The 27,109-nt window shown below is 46.2% G+C and overlaps 1 protein-coding gene and 1 long non-coding RNA gene across 6 annotated transcripts in view; one reads left to right on the forward strand and one right to left on the reverse strand.

The window, feature by feature from the left end:
- The window catches only part of MYT1 (myelin transcription factor 1), a 63,843-nt gene extending 49,038 nt beyond the window's left edge, over nt 1-14,805 (forward strand). For all 5 annotated transcript variants that reach the window (XM_027710461.2, XM_027710463.2, XM_027710465.2 and 2 more), the window contains exons 15-23: nt 1,325-1,387; nt 1,613-1,681; nt 5,926-5,988; nt 6,565-6,648; nt 10,928-11,149; nt 11,564-11,655; nt 12,570-12,673; nt 12,790-12,933; nt 14,560-14,805. In XM_027710461.2, the coding sequence (XP_027566262.1) occupies nt 1,325-1,387; nt 1,613-1,681; nt 5,926-5,988; nt 6,565-6,648; nt 10,928-11,149; nt 11,564-11,655; nt 12,570-12,673; nt 12,790-12,933; nt 14,560-14,700 (982 nt within the window). In that variant the 3' untranslated portion in view covers nt 14,701-14,805. The remainder of the gene's footprint in view (nt 1-1,324; nt 1,388-1,612; nt 1,682-5,925; nt 5,989-6,564; nt 6,649-10,927; nt 11,150-11,563; nt 11,656-12,569; nt 12,674-12,789; nt 12,934-14,559) is intronic.
- On the reverse strand, nt 3,602-5,029 carry LOC120323580. Its single transcript, XR_005564197.1, has 2 exons — nt 4,840-5,029; nt 3,602-3,687 (listed from the first exon to the last, which is right to left on the reverse strand). It is a non-coding gene; the product is annotated as an uncharacterized LOC120323580 (long non-coding RNA).
- Nucleotides 14,806-27,109: the final 12,304 nt, after the last annotated feature.

Here is a 27,109-nt window from a genome sequence, read left to right on the forward strand (position 1 = left end):
GTGATGGTACAGAAATTTCCTGAATGGAAACAGCCCTGGAATAAATAAATGGTGTCATGGGCAGTGCTGAGGCTTCCCTCCCCATTTAGCATCCTTATTCCTTTCTGGCCCAAAGGCTGTAATGAATTAGCTGTAGTTAAGAGCAGACTTGCCTGCTGTGCCTGATGCTCCGTGTCTGGATGTAGTTCTTGTGCCACTTCCAGGCACAGATGGCAGGGAAGGTGCTCCTCACCTGTATCTTCCCATCACCCTCCTGTTGGCACACGAGTGGGAACCACACAGCCAGACATCCCTGCTGCTTGAACATCACCATATCAGTGCTGGCTCCAGGGCTCACTGTGTTTGTGTGGGAGTTGTGGCTGGGAAAGGACTCAAGGGTGAGCAGGGAATAGGTGCCTCCAAGCCTCAACCTGCTGGGCCAGGTTGTCCCAAGGTATCCCTGCAGTGCCCCAGGACATCCCTGCTTTCTCATATACCCTTGACTTGGGGCAGGAGGGCATGACTGTGCCAGAGCCTTGCTGCTCATGCACAAACTGGATTTTATTCCCTGGACATGGAGAAGGGAGAGCACCTTTTTCCATTGCCCATGAAAGTACAATTCACAGAGGAGGCAGTGAAGAGGGATGGATGGGAAGTACATCCACTGAAGGCAGTGGGTGGGATGCAGCAGCTCCTTCCTACCCTCTGTTTAGGAGCCTCCAGACACACAGTCAGAGGCTACTTTCATTCCCTCTCTGCAGTGAAAAGTGTTTTCAAGCTTTTCTTTGCAGCTAAAAGAGCTGGGAGGAAAAAAACCAAATCATTTCAGAAACCTGAAATCTGACACACCTTATTCAGCTCTGAAAACTGAACAAGATGATTCCTGCAGCCAGAGTTTCAGTATTGCAGGAATCATTCAACCTGGCAGCACCCTCCAGGGATGTTCATACCTGTCAGGTCATGCCACCCAGCAGGCTGTTGTCAGTCCCCAGCTGCCACCAAGCACTCCAAGCAACTAAGGATTTTAAACACTTCCTTTGCATTTGCCACAAATTTATGCAATTCCTAAAATTTTTTTTCACAGGATCCTTAGGTTTTTTGGGAACAAAGGAGGGAGGAAAGGGAGCTGAAGGGGAAATGTCTGGTTTATGTCCATGCAAACGTACAAACACACACCGAGATCCGATGGATGGAGCTGGTGTAAGGGGTCTGGCAGTGGGGCTGGGCTGAGACCCACCTGATAGACCCTGAGGGGGCTGAGCTGGCTTTGCCCATCCGTGGCTCTTGGGGAATCCAGTCCTTTCCCACATTTATGATCCCTGTTGTTGTTGTTGTTGTTGCCCAGTTGCCCAACCCCAGGCTGTGATGGCAGTGGACACATAACGGGAAACTATGCCTCTCACCGCAGGTGGGTTGACCTTTTTTTCATGGTTTGAACTCTAAAGACAACTTTTTTTTTTCTTTTAGTATATTTTTTGACCATGTGGATAGTTTGGTTCTGTTTCCTCCCCCCCTTCTATTGCCCCTCTCCCTCCCCACGCCCCAGCCCTTTTTTCTTTTTCCTTTTTTTTTTTTTTTTTTTTTTTTTTTTTTTTTTTTTGCTTATCCAGATATTCCATCTCTTCTCTTTCAGCCTTTCTGGTTGTCCTCTTGCTGACAAGAGCCTCAGAAACCTCATGGCTGCCCACTCTGCTGACCTCAAGTATGTTTGCGCTCAACTTGGAACTCCTTTTTTTTTCTTTATTTCCACCCTTTTTTCTCTCTTCTCCCTTCCTGCCCCCACTCCTCTTGCTCTGCTTTTGCTTTTCCATCCCTTCCCTTCTCCTTTCAAAGAGCTGATCAAAACCTACCTGCAAGGAGCTCTGGTGGAGTCCAGCTTCCAGCTGTCACGTTGAAGAGGCAATGGCATGAAGGAAGGCTTATTTTGGGGAGAGGGGCTCATGGCAGTGATTGGAAGTTACCTGAATGTCTGGCAGGTTTCCTCTGGGCACTGTAGACATGCTATTTTCTTTTCTCAAGCTCTTGTTCCCTAGTTTGGGCCATAACCCTTTTCATTTAACATTTTTGTACATCTCAAATAATCCAAAACCTGGAGAAAGGCTCATGCTTTATTTTCGGGCAGAGACTCAGGTGGGAACACACCACCAGGACATAGCAAAGCCAATGCTTTTGGAGAACCTGGGATGCTATTTTTAGGCTAAATTTTAGTGGCTGTTCTGGATGTAGTGAGAGAGGTTCCTATTCATTCCTATGATTTGTGAGGGAATGAAGGAGGGAGTATGCAAATGTTTGGTGAGGCCAGATCCTGAGCCAGTGGCAAAGGGCTCACAGGCATCTGACTTTCCCCGTTTCCATTGCTGCTTCTGAAGAGAGGAACCTGGTTTTGACATTTTCAGTCAAATATCTTCCTCTGAATCTTGTTTTCACCTTTACTGTGTCTTCCCCAAACTCCTCATTTTCAGTAGGAGCTTATTCTTCATAGGAGGGTTTCCCAGATGCTCTCTTAGGTTGCTTTCCCTCAAGAAAGATGAAATTGTATTTAAAGCAGATGAAGACACTGGGGGGACCTGAAGCCTCCTCCACACAACTCCCTCTTTGGGGGAAAGCTCATTGAGAACTTTTTCAAAATTTCTTCCATGGATCCAGCCTACCTTTGTCTCCTCTGAGCTCCCTGCTTTGCTGAATCCAGTTTTTGGATCATTCAGACACTGAGATATTCACAACTATAACTGGAGAGCCCCCACTGAGAGTAAAATGGAGAGCTTCCCATTGCACAGGCTCACCATGAAAAAAACCACAAATGTGCTGTGTCCTGAACACAGTCAAGGATTTTTGAAGCCATGGGTGAGTCAGGGGGAGCCTCTTTGGTCACAAAGATGATTGATAAAGTCCCAAATCCCTCTGTGACAGACTGGAGGGACGCATGGCTCTGGGACTGCTCTGTGCCCCACAACCAATGTGGGTGCTGGTACCAGGAAAAGTGTTTGTTAAATGCCTGCTCCTTATCACAGAGGTGGAAAAAGTGGCAGGATTAGCTGATATTAATAGAATATGCTGGTGGATGGAAAGGACTGGCGTGGTTAGTGCTAAGTACACTTAATCATGCATTATAGACTGTATATTTTGAAAGAACCTCTTCAAAGAATCTTGCTGAACTGGTGTTTCTCCAACAGCCTTAAAGAGTAGCCAAGTGATCAGAAAATTAGTGTTGAAGATATTAAAAGCTCTTGGGAGCAGTGCCCACTTCCAGTAAGGACCAGACAAAAATCAAACAGGGTTGTACCTGAGATCAAACACTGCACCCAGCTGTGCTGTGCAGGATCCCCTGCCCCCCTCAGGCATCCAGTGTCAGTGCTTTTTATCAAAATACGGTATAAAATAGACTTCTGGGGGGAAAAAAAAAGCTTGTTAATATCTTTTCTCAAATACTCTTTTTTTTTCTATGTCTTGGTGAGGATGGGAGCAGAGGAGGGAGGAAGAGAAGAGGATTTGGAGATATTACAGATTGCACAGTCATAGCTTTTCACAGCTCCAGATAAGACCATGTCAGTGTTTCTATTATAAATTCTATTTCAGGGGTTAATATCCCTGATATAAAAAAAAACAGCTCCAGGCTGGAACATGCAATAAAAGGTCTCTGTTGGTATGATTTGTCTCCAGATAATTAAAAATAAAAATCAAATTACTTCTCTCCTCTCTTTGAAAGTCCTGAAAGGCAGAAAGAGTTTGGTGTTAGTGTTTTCATAATTTCCTCCCACCCTGAAGCTAGAACAACAAAGAAATAGTTTTGCTTTCTAGTTTAAGAGTGTATAGCAGGGAAATGTCACAGTCATCTCCCAAACCTGTAATTTCTAAATGAGTCGAAGCATTTGCATCCTTGTTGGGGTTCTGCTGGATATATCCCTGCTCTTAACTGCTCTGGATCTCTGTGCATTTATGTTTTCCTGCATCTGAGCAGGCTGAGCCTTGGTCCTGACTTAGTGTCCCTGACACCCTTCAGGATGTGTACCTGTACTCCCAATCTGAGGTGAAGTAACAATTTTTTTTGCCAACAGAGACTATTCAATGACCTGCAAATGCCAAACTCTCCCTCTGAGCTTGTGCAAAGAGGAGAATTTTGATATTTTCTGGTCAAAAAAAGAGGGCTTTTTGAAAGGCTGTTTTCCAAGCTACCAGATAAAAGACATTTGTGGAAATCATTGCTTCACTGACTCTCAGAGGCTGGAGCAACCCAATTATACCATTGCCCAGGCCAGGCACCGGCACAGAACCACAGAATAGTTTGGGGTGGAAGGGACCTTTAAAGGCCATCTAGTCCAAACCCCTGCAGTGAGCAGGGACATCTTCAGCTAAATCAGGCTGCTCAGAGCCCTGTCCAACCTGGCCTTGGACACTTCCAGGGCATCCACCACCTCCCTGGGCAACCTTTGGGAAAGTATATTGCCTTTCCCAAGGGCACTGACCTCAGGGGCTGCCCATACACCACTGGCATGTCCTGGACACACATCAGTCCCTGTTCTAGGGCAGGTACCTGCCAGTGGTCCAAACCAGGCACTGGTGGCTTTACAAAAAGGGATTGAGAAAGGTGGGACACAGCAAAACTCTTCCCCGAGGAGAATGGGCACTCTGCAAGCTCGTGGATGTGCCCTGAGCTCTGGTTAGAAGGAGCAGCCGAGCATCTCCCCCTCGTCCTGCGGCAGCACCGCGGATTTCCTCCCCCTCCCACCCCTCCCCCGGTCCTAATCACTTGACTGAAAAAGCCCTGGCTAATTGGCAGGCTGGCGTGCACATCCTCTGCGAACACTCCTCGCCTCTCTTCCTTGTCCCCATGACAACTTTTATGTCCGCCGCGTCACCTACAGCATTCGGAACAGATCTTTGTGCTCGTGGTACTTCATGTCCCCTCACCGCTCTTGCTCTGAGCTCTTAACGATGCGGTGCTTAACTCGTGCCATCATCTTCGCTGCCGCTCGGCGGGCTCGCAGCCCTGCCAGCCTTTGTGCAGGTTTGGGTGGTCACAGGACCATTCTCCAGGCTTTGCTCTCAGTGCCATCCCAGAGTGCTGGGTGCTCACCTTCAAACTCACGACCCTGGGTGCATCTTCAAAGGTCCCTTTGTGACGGCAGTGGCTGAGGACCGAGGGCAGATTCTGCACCGAAGCACCAAAAGCTGCTGGGGCACCGTGTGTGGTGACCTGGCGACCCCCAGCCCGAGGTCCAGGAGGTGCTGTCACCCTGCAACACCCCCTGTGTCCTGCCTACAGTGATGAAGAAGAGAACCCAGGGTTAACCTAACCTTTTTCCTCCTGTTCCTTCATCTTTTTCCATCAGAAGCATTGGCTGGTATTGCACTTTGAGTACCCTCCTGCAACGGGCTGTCCATTTGCCCCCACTGAGATTAGCCACCCCCCACACCCAAGTCACCCAGACCTGAACTGGGACCTTCCTCTTGGTGGTGGCCCTGCTGAGCCCCCTGTCCAGGCTATTTTTCTCATTCCTTTTCTATCCTTGCATCCATCCTGCTGGCCCTGGATGGCACCTGCTGTCTCCTTACGGCTTCCTCAAGATGACAGACACTGTCCTGGAGGGTTTTTTTAGCTCATTATCAGCTCCTGAGCTGTCCCCTTCCTGAGGGTGGGGACACAGGCTGGGACCTGTGTCCCTCCTGGAGAGCAACCACTCCACTGTGCTCCCAACATCCCCCCCAACATCCCAACATCTTGCCTCCGATGTTCCTCTCCAACGCCACATCACACAGCGATGCGCTGACTTTGGTGCTGTGGATATTACAGACCAGGCCTTGTTCTTACAGAGGGAGAAGGGGCAGGAAGGAAAAACCTGCTTCTGTGTTGACAGTCCCTAGATTTCTCTTTGAAATGAGCTGTCGCAGAGTGTCGACCCCCTGCTTGCACCCCCGGGCTAATCCGAGCCTCCCTTGCCTCCGCAGGTGCCCTACTCCTGGTTGTGATGGCTCTGGTCACATAACAGGAAATTATGCATCGCATAGAAGGTAAGATCTCCCTTAAATTATTTTCTCTGTAGCCTCTTTCTGTGTTGCCTTTTTTTTTTTTTCCCCTGCAGTGGGCAGAGTTGTAAAGTTCTGAATAAAACATTAATGTTACTGACAACTGAAGCCTATTTTCATCTCTTTAATCTGACTTCTCTCTCTTTTTTTTTTTTTCCTGATGTTTCCAGCATCTGATTAGAAGCTCCTTTCAACAGAATAAAAGACAAAGGGTCAGATTTTAGCTGATGCAATGTTCCTGTTAATATTGCTACCTATTTATGATTTCTATTATCACTTTAGAACATTAATAGCAGAGATCTGAGCCTTCTGTTTCAACAATTCCATTAAACATTGCAGGCTGTTAGCAGATATCTTCTTATCTAGACACCATTAATTACTGTCCATCTAGCTCAATTTTTTATTATTTTTTTCTTCTGACTTCTCGTGGTGTGAAGCTGTAAAACGAGAGAGATCAAAAAACACTGTGCCAAATTCAAGGGAAAGATGACTGAAGTGGGGGAATAGCAAAGGCAGGGATTCTGCCAGTGAGACAGGCCTTTCTTCTCTTTTTAACCACAGTCTGTCAGGCTGCCCTCGTGCCAAGAAAAGTGGGATCAAGATCACCCCGACAAAGGATGATAAAGAAGACCCAGAGCTGATGAAGTAAGTCTGGGGATAACTCCTGAGTAGAGCTTTTCACTGTATCCCCTTTGCCTCACACAGATTTACGTGGGGGAGCAACATCCCTCCCACATCCCTCCTGGCTCACTCTGCTTTGAGCATCATCTACAAAGCTTTCCTGTTGGTTTTTTGGTGTTGCAATTTTGCAATTTGATTGAAAAATTGGGTGCTGGGGAGGTAATGGTGTATGTTTTCTTGTTTGTTTCTGCAGATGTGAAAGGTAGGCTGGTAGGGCACAAACAGTTTCTCTGCTACCTGTGCTTCATACAATTCCTAAGAAAACCCACCAGTGTTGTAAATGAGGGTAAAACCCCACAATCAAGCCAAATGTTGCAGGTTTTCGGGCAGCAAGGGGCAGATGAGAGCTGAGGGACTTGCTTAACTCCCAGGAACACAGTAGAAATAGAAACTATCCAGCAATGAGTCCAGTCAGGATCCAGTAACCCTGAATAAAACATGTTTTGTAGAGTCTTTGCCAGGGCAGAATATTCAGAGTGAACTGAATAAAACCCTTCTCTGCTGCCTCGGGCTGAAGTTTTCAAAATGTCTCAGGAGGTTTATTCCTTCAGGGAATAGAGATCTGAAATCCCTTAGTGCACCTCAGGAATTTTCATGAGCTGTGAAATCCATTTGGCCTGACTTTTAAGAAGTCCAAGCATCACAGGCTAAGTGTCCATGGCCTGATGTGGTGTTTGAGGTCAGTGTCTCAACCCTTTATACAGCTATAGGACATCAAAGGCAGCACTGACTCCAGGATCTTGTTTTTTTGTTAACCCAGAGCATCCCCAGCCTTTCTGGAGCCTGTCCACTCACCTAGCAAGTGCAGGTGAAAGGGGGTAAAAAGAAACATGGGAAAAATTATCAACTCCCTCCAAGAGATTCCAGTTGCCCATGAGTGCTGGCATATCTGCCCAAACCCCTTTGGATCATCAGACTGTCTCCAAATGGATTTTTTAAACTTATTTTAGCCCCAGGGCTGGTTTTGCCTTTGCAGGGGATCAGAGGTGAATATCTTTGTGTGCCCAGGTTTTGTCCTGGAGCAGAGGCTGAGCTGGAGCAGGACCCAGTGGGTGTGGAAGTATCCCGTGGGGGCTGCAGGAAGCTGAGATGTGCCTGCTGGGGCATAAGGACCTTTCAGAAAAAGATGATATTTGAGCCATCTGCTCTGTTCTTCCTCCTCAGTCTACAGGAAGGAAAGCCTCCCAGTTAAATGAGCCGTGTGATAATTAGCAGGAGTTAGCAGAGTTTATTAAAAATTAAGCAACCTACTTGAGAATCTGTGGGAAAAATCCTCTTTTGGCTCAAATACACTGAGTTGCTGGTGGCATTGCAATGCTGGGCCATTAACCAGAGACACAGGGAAGGAAAATACGAGCAGCAAATTGTTGTTGTGCAACTGCTGGCTGTTGTACCTTTGCTTTCACTGTGGTTGGAGGGGGATGTGGGAGGTCATCCCTATCCATGTTTTCCACAGGGATACGTGCCCTGTGGGGCTGGGGAAGCTGTGGTTTTTCTCATCTGTGCCTTTCCCATTCAGGACAGGACCAGGCAGGAATATGCCAAGCAGTTTCGCCAGTGCATTTTCTCTGCAAAAAAATAACTTTCCAGTCCAAGGAGAAAAAGGGCTTTTATGTGGCTGTGTTTTTATAGTGCAGCTGGGGCTTGTATTGGAACATGGGATGAGCTGTCAGGACTCCCACAGCAGAATGATGGTCCCACCAGCATCCTCATCAGGGGTTGGGTTCTCTCCCAGTTCACCCTAAAGATGAAAACGCTGGGAAGCTAAACTGGCAAGAAATCATAGAATCCTAGAATAGGTTGGGTTGGAAGGGACCTTAAAGCCCATCTCATCCAACCCCCTGCCATGGACAGGGACACCTTCCACTAGACCAGGTTGCTCCAAGCCCCGTCCAACCTGGCCTTGGACACTTCCAGGGGCGGGACATCCATAGATTCTCTGGGCTCCAAGCTTCAAAAAGGGTTGGAGCATCGCCAGAACTGGATTTCCTGACTCCTGGAAAGCTGATACTGTCTGTCCCCAGACTGGTCTTGGTGGGACTGTGGGCACTGGGGCAGGCAGTGCCGGGTGGGATCTGAGGGTCTCTACAGAGCAGGAGGTGAAGGCATTCCCTAATATCCCACAGCACAGGCAGTAACCCCGACTTCTCCAGCACACCCAGGAGGAACAGAAGCTCCTCTGAGATGTGCAAAGCAACATGGTGCAACAATCCATCGCTGCCACCTTCCCCCATCCCGTGGGAAGGGTGTTCCACCGCCCACAGCAAGGTGTGCCCGGTGCCGGTTTGCGATAAGGAGCTTTGGCTCTAAATCCACCCTCCGTCTGCACCGAGCGCCACTTGGAACCCGGCCGAGCTTTGCACATCACTACCAAGGAGAAAGTCATTTAGTCCCTGTTGTTTTTGCTGTTCATCCTTCAAGTAATTTGCTGCAGACGTGATTGAACAGATCACCTCAACCTTCAGCCGAGCCCTGGCGTAGAACGGAAGCATCCACAGGTGTCTAATTGATCAAACGCTGCTGGTGCTTCCATTAAATAATAATAATTAACAAAAAATAATTTAAAAAAAATGTCCAAGACAGCTGGTTTGCACAATAAGGCTCTGGTTTATTTTTTAACAATGAAAATGTAATAAAACTTAAATTAACAGCGTAAAATATGTAACGGTTGGGCCATAATGGCTGCATACTAAATCCTGGGGTTTGTCTCTTTCTCTCTTTCTCCTTCCTCCCCCCCCCTTCTCCTTTTCCTCCTGAGGATTCAGTAATTTGCTCGTGATCATATAAAAGCAATGATGTTATGAATTTACTGAGGATCCTGCTGGCAGGGATATTATAAGTGAATTGTGCTGCATTTGCAGCTGATTAAAATCGAGATCAGCATTTTTCAAATTATCTTGGGGAAAGGCTGGGTGTAGAGCCCCCCTCCCTTCTGCTGTCATCTCCCTTTTGTGCAGAATGTAAACAATCAGGGTAATAATTTCTGTAGTGAAACGCAGCTTGCGATTTTCAGGAGCAGCTCGGTGGATATTTTTGCTGGGGAGCCTCAAAGTCCCTAATTGCTTCCATACTGAGGACGTGGGGGGTTATTTTTGGCATTTCTTACCTACTTCCACCTCCCTTATTTTAGAGCAACCTCCCCCGAGTAATAAACTTTTAACTGTATTTATAATTGGCAAGCATTTTTAAACAAATGCAAACCACAGCAGAAATCCTGATAGATAGCACTGGACTTGTGGGTCGGCTGGATTTAGTGAGAATGCCATTAGGGTGGGGGGGCTGTGAGGAGGGAGGAAAGAGGTGCCTTTTGGAGAGCCACTCGCCTGCTTGCCAACAGCACAAGTTGTGTTGGTGCTTCCACGATGCTCCTCACAGCTCCCGTGGGTTTCAGCCATCCATAAACAGCAGCAGAAGTGCGGGGGTAGGAGGGCTCATGTGCTGCCTTGATGGTAATTCCCACTTTATCCCTCTGTGAGCGTGGGTTGATCTTTCCACAGAGGCAGGATGTGAACCAGGAGGAGGAGGAGGAGGAGGAGGAGGCAAGTGAGGTCATGCCAGGCTGAGTGATGGCATAGTGATTCGTCCTGTCTGCTGGGGTACAAGCTCAGAAGCTCCTCAGACATCCTCCTGGCAGGAGCAGGTTTACAGCTCTTCACGCACAGGTCACAGCCTGAGCAGCTCCTGGCTCAGGGACTGGCTCACAGGGAAGGGTTGTGTCCCCATGGGCACAGACAGTGCTCCTAGACCGTGTTGACTGTGCTAGTGTAGGGTGATAAAGTTGATGACCCTGCATTCCTCAGCAGTGGCACCGTGCAGAGCTGGCTGTACACCTGTGATGGTTCAGTGTGAGAGTGTCAACCTTGCGGTATCTCAGGATCCCGTGTCTTGCAGCCCAAACCACCATCTTTGCCCTCAGTGAGGCACCAAACAAATGGTTTTTGACTCCACCGGGACCTGCTTTTGCTGTGTGCAATGTGACCTCCACAGTCTTTCCTTCTGCAGAATTCTCCTTGGTTCTCTTTGACTCTTTTGAAGGAGCAGTCGTAGCTCTTAATTTCCCATCTGCCATTTCCATCAACTAAGTATCTACCCCATAAACCTGAGACGAGACCCAAATGCAAATGCTCCCTTCCAAGGCTCCCCCGTTCCTGCTCATCCCTAATTTCCTCACATCTTTATCCGTTCCTTCCGCTCCTTCCTCTTTATGGCCACGCCGTAATTTCTGGTGGTTCCCTGTGCCCAGGTGTCCTGTTCCTGGCTGTGTTGGGCTCGGGCACATCAGCGGCAAATACGCCTCTCACCGGAGTGCGTCAGGGTGCCCTCTCGCAGCCCGCAGGCAGAAGGAAGGATCACTCAATGGCTCCTCGTTTTCCTGGAAGTCATTGAAGAATGAAGGCCCAACCTGCCCTACCCCAGGCTGTGACGGTTCCGGCCATGCCAACGGGAGCTTCCTCACTCACAGAAGGTAAATCAGAACTGGAAATCAGTGTGAGTGTGACAGCATTGCTGTGGACTCATCTACCTCCCTGTAGGTATCTAATCTAAATCTCCATTAGCATATTAGAAAAGCACTTGAGCACCATGAACAGGGGGCTTAATGCCCAAGCTAGCGAGACTCATCTCGCCTTCCTCACCTGGTGTACCCTGTCTTTTAGGAAACAGTGTGTTTTTTAATCCTTGCTTAAAGAAAATTGCTCTCACTTTATAAATGGGGAGTTTTGTGGCATTATTCATAAAGCAATTTCCCCTGTACCATAAAAAGCTTTTAGAAGAACTGTCTCACAGCGTGAACTCCACCAAATGGTGCGTGCTCTTGTTGGGAACACAAGCACCTATAAATACTGAGAGTTTATGAAACCCATCTTTACTTGTTTTTCAGTTTGTCAGGGTGTCCAAGAGCTACTTTTGCTGGGAAGAAAGGAAAACTCTCAGGGGATGAAATTCTCAACACAAAGTTCAAGACCAGCGACGGTAAGGATTTTCACTCCTTTGCCTTGCAGGTGTGTTGGGGTATTGAACCTGTAGATCTTCTTCTTTGCAGACTGAGGAGGTTTCAACAGCTGAAATCTGGCCACAGATTTGCAAAGATGTCATGTGCTATGAAAACCCATTCCTTGGGTTTTCTGGGTGCTGGGGATGGTATGGTACCAGCCCCACTCCCTGAGTCACACACTTTGAGGGAGTGACAATAAAGAAGGCAAAAGAATTAATGCTGAAATTGAGATTTATTTTTTTTTTCAAATATTCACTGGCATTTTTACAAATCCCTTGCAGTCATTCAGCACTTTTCACCTATTCAGGGCTTTTAATACTGTGATATTTCTGGATCTGGAATTTTGTTAGTGATGGCACTTTGCTTTTCCAGTGCTATTACTGAGTTCTCTGTGGTATTTGACAAGGTTTGAGCCTTGAACTTGAGCACTTATATAGTTTGGAACCTATAAATACCTGCACTCTTCTGGAAATACTGCTTTTTTTTATGAACCTCGTAATTTCTAATCAAGACATGCATTAGGTTTTTAAATGGCATCTTTCCAAACTCAGGACTGGAGAGGTGACCTGATTGTTCAGGACAATCAACCTTGTCGGGTGTGGGCATGTGCTGGACTCCAGCCGCTCAGCTGCCCTTTGCTTTTGCATTTACATATTGACCTATTCAAGTATCATTGAACTGTGATGATCCAAACTTTAATTTTAAAAAAATTAAGGTAAAAAAAAATGCAGGTGAGATGTGCATCCTGTTTAGAGGATGTAAAAGCCAAGGTGAGGACCCGAGGACGCTGGGAGTGGAGATGTCTATGCAGCAGGATGGGCTCAGCAGAAAGCCCAACATTTTGCTTTTTCCAAGAGCATTTGCTGACTGACCATGACCTTCCCTCCTGCAGTTCTGGAGAATGATGAAGAGATCAAGCAGCTGAACAAGGAGATCAGTGAGCTGAACGAGTCCAACTCGGAGATGGAAGCGGCCATGGTGAAACTACAGTCACAGGTTTGTGTGCTTGAATGTTCCCCCAAGCCCACGGGGGCATGGCCAAGCCCCTCACTGGGTGGTGGTGGGTGCCACCGGTGAGGGTTGGTAACCCTGCTGTGCTCCTTGCTCTGCAGATCTCCACCATGGAGAAGAACCTGAAGAACATCGAGGAGGAAAACAAAATAATAGAGGAGCAAAACGAAGCCCTGTTCCTGGAGCTCTCAGGGTTGAGCCAGGCTCTAATCCAAAGTCTTGCCAATATCCGCCTTCCGCACATGGTAAGGAACTTAGACAGCGCTCGCCCCAGCCGGTGTGATCAAGGGAGCTGTGCCAAACCCAGTTCACAATAAGGCTTATTCACAATTAAAGACTGGGAGAATTTCTCTCCATACACCTACGTGTCCTTTATAAGATCAGTACTTCTCCCTTATCTCTGAAGCTTGCATTATATCTCCCTTTTGTTGTCATTTTCTGCTGATCTCCCTTTGTATCTATTGTTCTGTCTCATTACATCTGGGAGCACTATCACAAAATAGGAAACTTTATCAAGGGCACCCAGTGCCTTTTAGGCTAAGACAGCACAAGCAGAGATCAGGAGGGATTGGATTTAAACGTCAGAAAGATCTTAGAGCTCCTATTATAATGCAGGTAGTTTCAATTCGGTTTTGAATAGCTGGCAGCCAAAGAATAGCATTCTTAAAGAGAATGTATTTTGTTTAATTTAACAAGGTCTAACAGCCCACAGCATGTTACTGTAGAGTTACTGAGAAATGAAAAGACTGCATTAAAATAGTAAAACCACAAAAGGCTATTAATTACCTTCGCTCTATTCCCAGGAATGTAATTACTGTTGTCAAAACCAGGTGTGTGGAGGGGGGGCTCATGTTATTGAGGAAGTTTTCCTCTTACAACTCATAAAGACCATTGCAATGATCAGAGAAATGAGCTTTTGATTTATTTTTTTCTGCCATCCTTTTTTTTTTTTTTGGGAATCCTTTTCATTGGGGGTTGTATTTAAATTCAGTCTCGTTGGAGAGAAGCCATCCTCCAGCAGAGCAGTTTTGGATAGTATTCACCCAGCTGCCTAACTGGCAGAAAACCGCTCGCTGAGTGCTTTTTTGTAAAGTATTTGACACAAAAAGGTCAAATAAACTGTTCAGCAAATATTTTTTCAAGGTTTCAGGCAACTCCAATTAAATAATGCCCATGAGACTTGTATGCTCATTTTATTCCTATTCTTTTTCTTTCTTCTCCCTTTCTTTTCCCTCCATTACTCCAAATGAGATATTTGCAAGGTTTCCACAATGCCCCTCAAAAGCAGAAGTTGTACTGCAGCAGAGTGCTGGTTTGGGCAGCTGTAAGCTCAAGGTGGCCAGGCTTCTGTCCTGACTTTGCCTTTGGTTCCTTCTGTGATGTTCCACCAGTCCTCTTGTTCTCCTGCCCTTCATTTCCATGGCTTTATTCAGCCTCCAGCCTGTCAAACTGCCTGAATGTGCTTAACCTGATGCTGTTAATAGTTCCACAAGGCCAATCCATAAAATTAAGGATCCAGTTAAGATCTGGCAGGATCAGGGGTTGCATGATGAGATTCCCACAGGTACAGCACCGCACACAAAAAGGCTCCTGAAGTGGAGACCTTTGACTGCCAGTACATACATAGAATCATAGAATGGTTTGGGTTGGAAGGGACCTTAAAGCTCATCTTGTTCCAACCCCCTGCCATGGGCAGGGACACCTTCTGCTAGACCAGGTTACTCCAAGCCCAATCCAACCTGACCTTGAACACTTTCAGGCATCCACAATAAAATATGCAAATGGTTTATTGCAAAGAATTGTTTCAGCCTCTTCCTGTGCTTCTACTAATCCTTTCATTTGTTTTGTTTTGGTTTTTTTTTTGTCTGCAGGAGCCAATTAGTGAGCAGAACTTCGATGCATATGTGAACACGTTGACAGACATGTACACCAACCAGGAATGCTACCAGAACCCGGAGAACAAGGACCTGCTGGAGAGCATCAAGCAAGCCGTCAAGGGCATCCAGGTTTAGTGCCGCGGGACGGAGATGAGCAAGCAAACAGACTGTAAGATGGAACTTTCCCTCCAAGTATTCAGGTTTACAAGTTAGAAAACTTGTTTAATGAATGAAAAAAAAGAAAAAAAAAAGGAAAAAAAAGGACCAAAATGGAACCAAGAGGCCATTTCTGAGACATGGAACTGATCGAACTCAATGTTCTCGTTTACTTAGCTTTGGACCTTCTTGAGAAAAGTGGTTTTTTTTCTACCTGGACCACGAGGTAGATCAGGATGGAAGGTTAAATTCTCCAGTAGGCTGTGGGACTTGGTAGCAGGTGAAGAGCAGGCAACTTTCATGAGTTGCCATGCTCTTGCAGAGTTGATCCAAGGGTTAAAACATTACAAGAACAGGGTCTTGTCTGATCCAAGACTAGTGTATGACTGGCTTAAACCCTCATGTTGTCTATGGTCGTATGTCCAGATCACCTACTCACACATGAGTTATGTTCTATGTTGCTACAAGTGCTGGAGCTGCAAGCTACCTGCAAATCTGAACCTGTGCTGGGCCTCCCAACCCCGAAGTGTTCAGATATCCACTGGGCATGGGAACTCTGAAGTATTATAAAGTAGCTTATTTTTATTTTCTGAAAGAAATCTGAAGAGCAGTTCTGGATCTCCAGTGGAAAGCGCAATGGAAAAAAGGTTCTCAGGGAAGCTTTTGGAGTTTGCAACTACAGTATTCCTTTGTCTGTCTTAAATATGAGAATAGCTATTATGAATAGGCCAATTCCAGATATTTCATACAGAGGAACTCTTTAATGTGTCATGGTCCGGTGTATATGATTTTTTGGAAGTCTGTTTGATGACAGTTCTGGTTCTTTTCATTATTGTGATCATCCTTACAGTGGCGCAGTACTGCCAGTCCAGAGATCATACATCAATGCCAGAGAACGGTTGAGATTGTGATGAACAAAACGAAACAAAACAAAACAAAAGAGGCAAAAACCGACAAAAAGAGAGATGTTAGTTGATGGCCAGCAAAGTGCTTACACACCGTGAATCGGGAGTTGATTTCTCACAGGTATCCACAGGGCAATGAGTATTTTTTTTGGTTTGGTGTTCTAGGATTTGAGGGGAAATCACAGCGCAAGCGCCATTCTGCAAAACAAAAAAAAAAAAAAAAAAAAAAAGGGAAAAAACAAAAAAAGGAAAACAAATAAAAAGAGTATTCAGGTAATGGGTATTCTTCCAAAGAAGCATTTTGTAAGCAGCTCGGTACACGCAGCCCACTGTGCACTTAAAGAACAACTCTATGATTGTCTTTGCGCCGCTGCTCTGCAGCACCCGCTCCATCTCCAGGGCCGGCTGTCACCCCACCTCCGCTCCCATCCGGAGCTCGCTTCCTTCTCCAAACACTTCACAAGCACCATGGGGCAGAACCCCCCCGAGGGGTCCCAGCGTGGGTGCATCTTGCATCCTGCATCCCATATCCCGCATTGCTCCCGGCAGCAGGGGGGGCAGAGCTGGGGAGGATTTTGTTGGCCCCTACTAAAGGCAAGACTGTGGTGTTGTTTCGAGCCGAATCCTGCAGATGTTTAGGATGTAATTTGCGCTTTGGAGAAGTCAGTGGAAAGTCCCAGTGGCTACCGTGGCCACTGGATCCAGCCTCTAAGCCCATGAGTGACTCGATTGTGTCGGTTCCGTGTTGAGTTCCACAGGGCAGTTGGCCTGGGTGGGTTTGCTCCCATACTTAAGTGTTTGCAGGATCAGACTCCATGAGTTCACTTATTTTAGAACCCATTCCAAGTGCAAAAATACAAAAGAAAGGGAAAAAAAAAGAATATAAAATTTGAGGTGTTAAAAACACAACGTTCTTAACATGTAAATAGAGTCCAAATTGATTGTGACTGCAATTCAGTTAGTATTTAAAAGTAGAGAAATTGCACTTACTGGAAGAAAGAGAAGAAAAAAAAAGTAGTTAGTTTAATTATCCTGTAAATTATTTAATTTTGGCAAGATGTATGTAATTTATATTTACAACACCTTATGTTAACTTTTTGCTATTTATTTAACTTTTTTATTTATTAATTTTATACTTATTTTAAACTGGACACTGCACCATAGAAATGAAGATAAAAGAAGCAAAAAAAGTTAAAAATTAAAACTCTTGACCATAAAAAATGATATTCAAAAAAAAAAAAAAAAAGAAAAAACCCCTATCTACAACTCCTACTTGTAATTTTGATGCAACCAAGTTATTTTTTATATATTTTGTTATTTATTCTTTTAAGGATGGGAATTTTTTTAAAGATATTTTATAACTGAGACATTTTGATAATTTTTTGGTTTGTTTTTTTGCAGGGGCAGGGGCACCGGGGGGAAGAGAGACTTTTTCAGTTTTTCTTTTCTTTTTCATTCATATTGTTTCAGGCACTGATAACAGGAAATGAAAATTCTGTATTTATTATTTATTTAATATTTAAGTCGGGGAAAAAAACAAACTGTGCTCTTGTTGTATATTTATTTTGTCGTTTGTGTGTTGGTTATGTGATGACTGAGTACTTGTTTATGTGAAGGAATACTGTTAATATTTAAATAATAAAGAGTCACATTGAAAGTTATAGCAGGCTACATGTTATTCTGTGAAAACGAATACTGTGATCTACTTTCCTCAGGAAATGTATTTTGCAGACAGAACTTCCTTATGTACTGGCAGGGTTATTTCGTAATAAAACCCGGTTCTGTTTGTGACTTTAGTTCCTATGGTCTTTCTTCGAGCTGTTGCCAATATTCCTGATGCGTCCCCACGGGGCTTTGTCCTCGTCCTTCACTGTGGCTTGTGGGGTCACCATGTCCCTGCTGACCTGGAGCTCTGCTGAGGGACTGTGCACTTCACACCTGGCTCTTCCCACCTATTAAGCTGGAGGATTTAATGGGAATATAGGTTTGGCATCTCTGAAGGCTTTGAAGAATAAGGAGCTGTCACCATCCAGCCAAGCAGGTGCCTAAAATCCCACTAGTGCCATGATGGGGAGAATCAAAACCCCACATTCCCAGGAGGGCTGGAGCACCTCTGCTCTGGAGGCAGGCTGGAAGAGCTGGGGTTGTTCAGCCTGGGGAAGAGAAGGCTCCAGGGAGACCTTGGATCCCCTTCCAGTGCCTAAAGGGGCTCCAAGAGAGCTGGAGAAGGACTTTGGACAAGGGCATGGAATGACAGGACAAAATGGAAGGGCTTCAGACTGACAGAGGGCAGGGTTAGATGGGATATTGGGAAGAAATTCTTTCCTATAAGGGTGGTGATGCCCTGGCATAGGTTGCCCAGAGAAGCTGTGGCTGCCCCTGGATCCCTGGAAGTGTCCAAGGCCAGGTTGGACAGGGCTTGGAGCAATCTGGTCTAGTGGAAGGTGTCCTTGCCCATGGCAGAGGGGTGGAACAAAATGGGCTCTAGGTCCTTTCCAACCCAAACTATTCCAGCATTTCATGATTTTGTGGCTTTGTGCTCCCACAGGTAGTGCGTGAGCAGAGGGGATGCCATCAGGAGCAGCACAGGAGATGCCGGATCTGGGACAGGACACAGAGACAGACACTTTTCTCTCTTAGATTTATAAAAAAAAGCTTCACCAAACTGAGCTCTGAGGTTTAGCTCAAATGCTGGGAGATGGCTGGTTTTTATCAATAAGATTTGTTCAGTTATATCAGCCTGACAGTGATTTTTGCAGATTGCCCTCCTGGAAGAATAGAGCCTTTCCACTGGTAAGAATTTATGTTTTGAAGCTGTGGCAATGAAGAGAATTTTCCACTGATCTCTGTGTTGGAAACATAATTTCTGAAGTTGGCATAATTCAGTTTTGCTCTGCTGTAGCTGGAGCTCCCAAGGTGAAATAAGGTAAATCACATTAAGGCCATTTGGAGCTGAGTGAATTGGGTCAAATGGGAATTTCAGGCAGGTTCATCACCAAGAAATTCAATTGTCTGATTAACTGAACTGAACTTCCCTGTCTGTCCCTGCATGGAGGTACAAGCACTGTCGGGTTATAGCAGGAGGAAGTGTCTGTACCACAGGCACAAATGTGAAGGGCTGAGTAAAATGCAGCCAGAACTGTAGTCAGAAAAATTTAGAGCAAAGTTTTGGGTAGGAGGATTTCTTAAAGAATGTCCATGTCAGTGTGTGTTCACTGGAAACTTTTTCTCACTTCACTGGATATCTGCAAGCTGTCCTGGGGCAGGAAAATTGACAGAGGCTTAGGACAGACTTGCTTGGATACCCTGGCTGTGTGGTCCCAAATGCCTGAGAAGAAACACCCTTGGAAGCAGAGACTGTTGGGGATGGACCCCAGCTTTCCCAGGAGCCCCAAGGACAAGATCTCTTTGAGGCTTTGCTGGGCCTAACTTGAAAGTTGATGGGATTTTATCCCCTTCACAAAGGAGAAAAACAGGCCAACCCATGCAAAGGTTCCCCTCAACTGGCTGGCACGTTGTTTTCCTGAAGGGCACATAATTGTTTTATGGGGGTTTCACTCGACTTTGCACTGCCGAGCAGTTCCTTGTGCCAATATTTGATTATGATGATGGAGTTAATAGATGAGCTCGCTTGTCCTTCCTTAACGAATTGGCTGAGCTGTACAACAGAGCGGTTGGATTTGTGCTCAATTGCAGCTCGGGGAGCCATCACTGTGAGATGTTATCTTCTCAGAACCAGCGTCCTTTATCGCGGGGAAGGGAATTGAATTGGTTTAAGATGGTACACTGTCAGTTTATACATGTGCTTAGGAGAGCTCTCAAGCCTCCTCCACCAGGCCTAGGGTGAGAGCTGAATGGCAGAGAAGAGCAGGTCTCTGGCTTCAAGGATGCATAGGGTTGTTTCTAAACATGTCAATAAACCATTGACCAAAGAGAGTGTCACTTGGCCTCACTGATGCCGCTGTTAATTGTTAAGAGCTGCTAATGACCATTCCTCCAGTGGTACCTTCCACTTGTCAGCATTGACCTGGCCTCTCCCAGACAGCCACAAGCTCTGGCCTTAAACAGCTATAAACAGAAAGGGGACTCTTTTCCAGCCTCATGCATATTTTCTGACTTTTGTTTCCCCCACCCCACAGCTCCTCCGGGTGAAGGCTCAACCCACCTCATCCTCCTCCCACAGCTGAGGGGTCCTGAAAAACACACAGCTGGGTGGTCAGGAAGTGGTTGCCTTGTTCTCTATGGGGTTACCTGGGCAAGAAGGGAACTTTGCTCTTCAGAGATACTATTTATCATCAAATTCACTCCCCCTTGGACCAGAGAATGACAATGCTGAGGCTTGGGAGCAATCAGATGGGCTGGAGATGGCACTGCAGCAATGGAGCAGCAATGGAGCAGCCCCAAGCTGCAAATTGCTCCAGCACAGTTTAGTTGGATCAAAGGCTCTGGCCCACAATTGTTAACAGACTCACTTCTATACTTTTATGAGAAGATATATCCTGAAACAACCTTCTGCTTTGTACAGAAGGGCTCGTGGGATTGAGGCTGTAGGAAAGCATGCATTCTTCAGACAAATAGCTCTCGTTATTCCGGATGCCTTCATCCCTGTCTTTCAGTGGGATGAATAAATCACCAATCGTTGTAAAAATGGTAGTATCAGTTTTACAGACGTTTTCGACCCTGACAACAAGGAAGTATAATACCCATTAAAGCCTGCTTTCATTTCTAGAACTGCAATGCTCTTTTGTTTGAATGTCAGGGACTATCTGTGAGGATCTGAAGGAACACGAGCCATGAAGGGATGGAGCAAGGCCATATGCTTTGCCTGAGCTCCAGGACTAGCATGAAGGCCCCAGAAGGACCTGTCCACACTTAGATGATGTCTGCCCTTGCAACACCATGCCCATGGTTAACACCAGCATGTCCTTATTGAAGCCAGGATATGCCAAAACTTGTCTCTTCCTTACTCACAAGTCCCAGAGTCCACCTAAGCTGAACATAAGGCAATGGCCAAACAGTTTAGACTCAAACAGAGGCTAACCTGGCCTTAGCACTGCAGGAGAGTTGGTTTTGATGAGTCAAGTCCAACATCAAGGATCAGCTCCTCAGGTTTTGCCATTTGCTAGGGGACTCCTTCTCAGGCTCCAACCTTTAATAATCCAGCCCAACCAGGCTGAGGTTGTTTAGCAATTAAATAACATAAATCCAGAAGCTAGATTAATAAACAGTCTGGTCTGTCTAGAGCAGTCTACAGGGTGGAGAGATAAAACTATAAAATATTTATTACCGGCTTGGGATGAAGTCATTAATTTAATAACTACCCATTGCTTTGCTTCTTACAGTTGTTAGCAGTCTGAAGGTTACAGAAGATTAGGTGGGAAACTTACTGCTTCCCTGCTGAGTGGAGCCTTTCCCATGAAAGCCAGGGCCCAGCTCCCATCTGTCACTCCATTACGTTCGGAGGTGGTGAATATATTACCGAAATAAAACAAAACAGAATTTCAGCTGGCCACATGGCAACCCTCCGTGAAATTTAATGAGGACACTGCCCTTTGTGCACGAGACCATTCCCAACAGCTGTAGAGATGAAGGCAGGAGGATCTCTGTCGACGCTCGCCGCTTGCTCACGACGTGGCTCCCACGGCGAGCGCGGCCCCCACAGCATCACGAGGGCAGCACCTTGGGGGACGGGTGCTTGGGCTGCCTCTTGTCCTGAGGGGTCAGGAGAGCTGTCTGAGCCTCCCCTCATCAAGGATTTCTCAGTGGGTCTTCAGGTTTTCAGGAGAGGGAACAAGGGTATTAGCTGAGTCCCTGCTGTGATCTGATATTGGGGAGCATCCCGGACTCAGATCCACACATCCGCTTTGTGGCGATTACGGCTGGAGTCCCCTGATGAGGGGGCTCCCCCGCTGACAAGTACAATTTGCAGCGATGCTGTAGCAAAAGTCATGGGGGGAGAGTGAGGGAGGGCGGCTGTGAGTCCTCGGCATGTTTTGTCAGGGGTTTCATCCAGGGACAGCAAAGGGCTGTCATCTGATTGAAGCGCACGGGGGGTAGGGTTTGAGCAGGAGGCAGTGTGTGATGTGGGACATGTTCCCCCCACCAACTCCTGCTGAGGGGCTGAGACACTGCTAATCCTTCCCGAAGACTGTCTTGACAGGGAAGGTAATCAAATTGCCTAAATAATTTAATCGAATCTTTAGCCTGTTTTGTAAAATAAATGAAATAAAAATGGGCACATACTGTGAGCACAGGACAGAGACCACAGCATAGATGAACACAGGGGTGCAGCCACCCAGCCCTGCTGGATGGCCCCTGACTGCAGACTCCCTGGGGAGGACCAGCAGCACTTATTGTCCATCCCTGTCCCTGAGAAGGGCAGAAGAAACAGCTCAGAAAGTACTGAAGGGGGCTGGATGGCTCCTGTCTTGATGGATCCACAGCTCCCCTGAAGGGTCCAAACTCCTTACTCAGCCACCAGCCTTGGAAGAGCCCCCTGCCCATGGGTATCCCTGATCCTCCTACAGCCTCAGAGAGCTGCAGAGCCACAGGACCAATCCCAGGCAAAGGAGAAATGAGTGGGAGTCCTAAATGGGTGACTTGAGGAAGAAAGAAAAGTCAACAGGAGAGATGGTGGCCACGGATGGAGAAAGGCATCTGTGCTCTCCACCAACAGGAGAAGCAATGATAAGCACCCGTGATGGACACTGGTTTTCACCTTGTGCATTTGGTGTGCCTGGGGTTCTGCTGCCAATCCAGGGAGCACCTTGTTTTCAGGTAACTTCCAGGTGGTCTGCATGTCTCAAGTTATCCTTGGTGACTGTCCAGGGGAGAAAGGAAAACAATGACCTCAAAATAATGTTCTGGCTTCTGCAGGCTCCCACAAAGGAGATTCTTGCATGAGGTTTGTGGGCAGCTCAAAACAGGCAAGACCAAAGCTGGGTCTCCAGGTATTGGAGATGAGAAGCTCTGGACAGGTGGATCAACTGCAATATCTTGGTCAAGACTTTGCACTGCATTTTAATGACATCAGGCTGTGCTTTAGCATAGACAGAGTGAGATTTTAGTGGTACTTTTATCAGGGTAGAGAGGAGAAGGAAAGAGAGAGAAAATTCTTGTGAATCATAACAGACCTGCAAGATATTTCTATTGTCACCCAAAAAGTAAAAGAAACATTTCTGCAGAGCATTAACCTCAATTTTTCTCTCACAGCAGACTAATTTGGAACTGTCAGCACAAGCATCTTTGTCCTGACCATCCTTTACCCTGGTACACATCCAGCACAGGCAGGGCTAACTGCAAAGGCCCTACTCCAGTATCATGTCATCACATTACCCTTTCATTTCTCTTATCAATGCTGCCATTCAGTTCCACTCCTTATTCCCAGTCCTTATCACAATGAGCCAAGAAAGTGTGGAGCATCAGCCAGGAGAAAAAAAAAAAAAAGGACAGGTGAAATTCTGATGTTGTCAGCTAAAATACTTTCCAGATGAGCTCTGCCCACAAAGAAGCTGAATCTTGGTGATTTAGTTGCCAAATTTTGCATTTACTCCCTCTCCCCCATCTCTCCTCTCAGCTGCAGGCTCAAAGTGGAGTCCTGACACTGCAAAGTGTTAATAGAATTAGTCTCCTGCTATAAACTGTTCACTGGGGCTTGTTAGCTCAATTGTTGATGCTAAACTCTTATCAGCAGAGCCACCTAAAAGAGCATTAATCAGGAAAGGCTGAACTCCCTGCCTGGGTCACAGAAATTTAATTAAACCTCAAGTAAAACTGGAAAATCATTTTGAAAAGAGAAGAGACGAATGCAAAATGCTTTTCATCATTTGATTCTGCATCTTCGTAGTTCAAACCCTCAGCTATGATTTCAAAGGGAATTTTGCCTGAGTAAAGGCTGAGTGAAACACCGACAAGACTTTCCTCAGTGCCACCTTTAATACAAAGGTCCTGATGCTGATCTGGGGTAAATGAAATGTGGAAAACCACTGAAAAAGGCCTGCTAAGGACCTGGACCCACAAATGCAAAACAGCAGAGTGCCTGTTTCAAGTAAAATAGCAATCTCCTTGAGTAAGGTTCTGTTATGGTTAAGGTTGTGTTCTGGTTATTAGCTTATGGATTTGCATCTATTTTCCATTTGCTGTGTAAAAAGTTGCATGCAACAAAGCATTTATTTGGTAGATGCAGAGAAATACCAGTACCAGTGTTGGTATGATCTCGTGTGGGATATTGTGTGTAGTTCTGGGACCTCTCTTTGGAAAAAGAAAAGATTAATTTATCCTTGAACAGGTGCGGGGAAGGACTGGCAGAGTGATTAGCAGAACAGAGAACCTATCTTAGGAGAGGAGATTAAAAGAGCTTGGCTTGTTTAGCCTAGAAAAACAAAGGTTAAGAGGGGATATGATTACTCTTCATAAATACATTCAGGGTGGGAGGAAGGGGAATGATTTATGTTAGAGGATAATATGGGTAGGAGATCAAATAAGGTGCATCTTGGCCAGGAATAAATTCCCATTGGAAATCTGAAGATGTTTTCTTATTGTTGGAGTAGGGAGGTTTTGGAAAGGCCTTCTGAGCAGGACGGATAAGCCCCCATAGTCTTTATGGGGAGATGGACAAATGTGGCTGGCTCAGCCCGACAGGTGAGTTTGCAGGCAGGACATGTAGAACTGCCAGAGGCAAAGCAGGGAAGTGTGATATGGCTGCTGTCTGGTTGCATTTTTATTATTTATGAATCCATAAAATCCATTGATTTTATTTAATCCATGAATCATTTAAAAGACCCAGGAATCGTTTTCTTGCCCCATAAATATGAAAAGCTTGATTTTTGAGATTTTTATTTGGCAGTCGTGCCCTAAATCATGGCAGAGACAGAAGAGAGACAGGGCACAGAGCAGAGCTCACTGACTCTCTTGGCAACACCATGAAAAGATGAAGCACCTCGCTGCTCCACGTCCTCACTGTCACGGATCTCTGGTGACACCTTCTCCCACTCTCAGCCAGGCTGCACCAACTCCTGGCTGCTTTCCTTTAATGACACACTTAAGTGAGATGAATCCAGGTCTTTACGAGTCCTTTTTCCAAGTGGCAGTGGTTATGCACAGTGCAATACAGTGGAAATCAAGACATATGCTCTTCCCCTTGCTTCAGCAATTGCTCACAGAGCCCTTGGATGAAGTGAAGCAAGAGAATAGCTTTAGGAGACACACACACACACACACACCCCTCCCTTGCATGGGCAGGAGGATCTCAAGTGATTTGCTGTCGGTGTGTTAATAATAATATCAGTATAAATGCATAAGTCTGCATGTATTTGCATATATGCATATGTGTGCATATGCACAGTAGTATTTGCATATGGAAATGGTACAGTGCCAAACTGACCAGAAAAGGCAACACAGCATATTTTACAAAATGAAAAAATGGGAAAATATAACCCTGTGATTTAATGCTCCCCCAGTTCTTAATTTATGTGAGTCATCCTGTCACTCACTAATTACCCCATTGACTTAAACAACCATCTGTATTGCCAGGCTGCAGGTCAGCTCAGGCTGCTGGGCCCTGGCTTGGGGGCTAAAATGCATTTTACTATTTGATCTTCCAAATAAATAAAAACATCCCATTTTGACTGATCATCACTATGACAGGGTTCAGAAGTTAATTCATTCTGACCGGTGTTTCAAAAATGCTTATTAAGGAAATTGGTTTGAAAAAAATGAAGGAGGAAACTGTAAAACACAGGGAAATAGAGACAAGGAAAGGCAAGAAAAATCAGCAATTATCTCAGCTAACAAAGGATGGAGACTTGGTTCTCTCTGGTAAGATTGGGGGTTGCTGAGAGTAGGGACAGAGGTTGTACTTGTGCCTGTGAGGGTCCCTGCCCTGCCCCAGCCCCGGAGAAGATGCTGAGGTGGAACCTCCGAACCCCGCAGCAATGCCTGTACTGCTGGGGACACCTTGTGGTACACGGCTGGGAGAGAGTAACGCTGGGATTTAAGTGCCAGCAGGCTCCGTTTTCCCACTCTCACTCTGCTTTTCCCACTCCCGGAGTCTGCGGGGGCTCTCCAAGCCGGGGGCAGCTGCCCACACTCATTTACGGACAGCACAGAGGCAGCAGTGAGTTACTCATCTACCACTGGCTGTAACTCCTGGCTAACAAAGCCCCAGGTGAGCTCTAAGGAGGAAAGGAAGGTGTTTTTAAAGAGCAGGGAAAGAAGGAGCACGAAGAATTGGCAGCTGGAGACCCACGGAATCATGAAATAGCCAACCATTCTGTTTTGCTAAATGGGGGGGGGGGTTGGTTTGCAATTTTATCAGACAATTTTTGGCTTCCTCCAGAGCTGGAGCCCAATGCTATGACATACATGGAGGTGTTCTCAGCAATAACTACATTTTCGAAGAAGGTAGGTGGGAAAAAGCCCCTGGGGGAGCAGAACCAGGGGGTGCCAGTGGGAAGCTGGGGATGAGCCCATGGAGCAGTGACAATATGTCTGCACAGGCACAGCTTGGCATGAGAGATTTGGGCCATGTGCAGCAGAGATGTGCATGTGCAGAAAATAACCTGTCTCTTGGGGGTGACTGTGTCCTTTTAGCTGTTCCCTCCCCATCATTGTGTCCCTGACATGTTTGGGGTGCTGTGAGGTGGGAACTTGCAGTGGGTAAGTATCTTCCCTGTGTGTTTCTCCTGGTTAATTCCTGCAATTCTCTGTCTAGAAACAGAGAGGCTGCAAGTCTCATCAGTCTTGGCAGTTTAGGGCTGGGAGGACTCATGAATACACCTGGGAGAGCACAGGGTATTTGGGAATCCCTAAAACATTCCTCAAGGGCTTTCTGGGCTTCTTGAGGACTCGCTGCTGCAAGAGAGAGGCACAAGCAGTGCTCCCCTTTGCCCCTGCATGCTCTGCCTACACTGCAGGTGCTCTAGCAATAACAGGGAATTTTTTTACCCAGCTTTCATTTTAATAAATTTTGCACCAAAAAAACCAAAAACCAACCAAACAAAAAAACCCTCCAAAAAACTCCCCCAACCCACAAAACAACTGCTATTTTTCAAGTGATGCTAGTGGCAAGGAAGCAGGTGCTGAATGGAAGCCCTGGAATCACACGTGCAAGGAGTTTGTCTGTCCTGCGTTTGCAGTTTCCGCTGCGTTGCCCATTGTGCCCGAGCACAATCACCACGGCCTGTTTTGGTTGAATCAGCAAGGAGGAGTTTCAGTGCTCGCTCTCCCACCAATAATCCCATTCTCCCAGGCAGCTGTCTTCTGCGAAATGAAAGTGCAGACATCTACAGAATTACCCCGCTGCCTGTTTGCAGAGTCTGCTGTTACCACGTTAATGAAGGCAGCTGAGATAATCACCTTAAAGCATAAATAAATCTCGGATGCTGATTCACTTTCTCCTATTTGAGTCTCATTTACCAGAGTAATTCTTATTTTCTTTTCTCACTGCGGGCTTGTTGTGTCTGCCAAGACAGCCTTTTTTCCAC

The sequence above is a fragment of the Pipra filicauda genome, unplaced genomic scaffold, assembly GCF_003945595.2.
Source record: "Pipra filicauda isolate LSUMZ 115617 unplaced genomic scaffold, ASM394559v2 scaffold291_size933811_pilon, whole genome shotgun sequence".
NCBI classification, from domain to species: Eukaryota; Metazoa; Chordata; class Aves; order Passeriformes; family Pipridae; genus Pipra; species Pipra filicauda.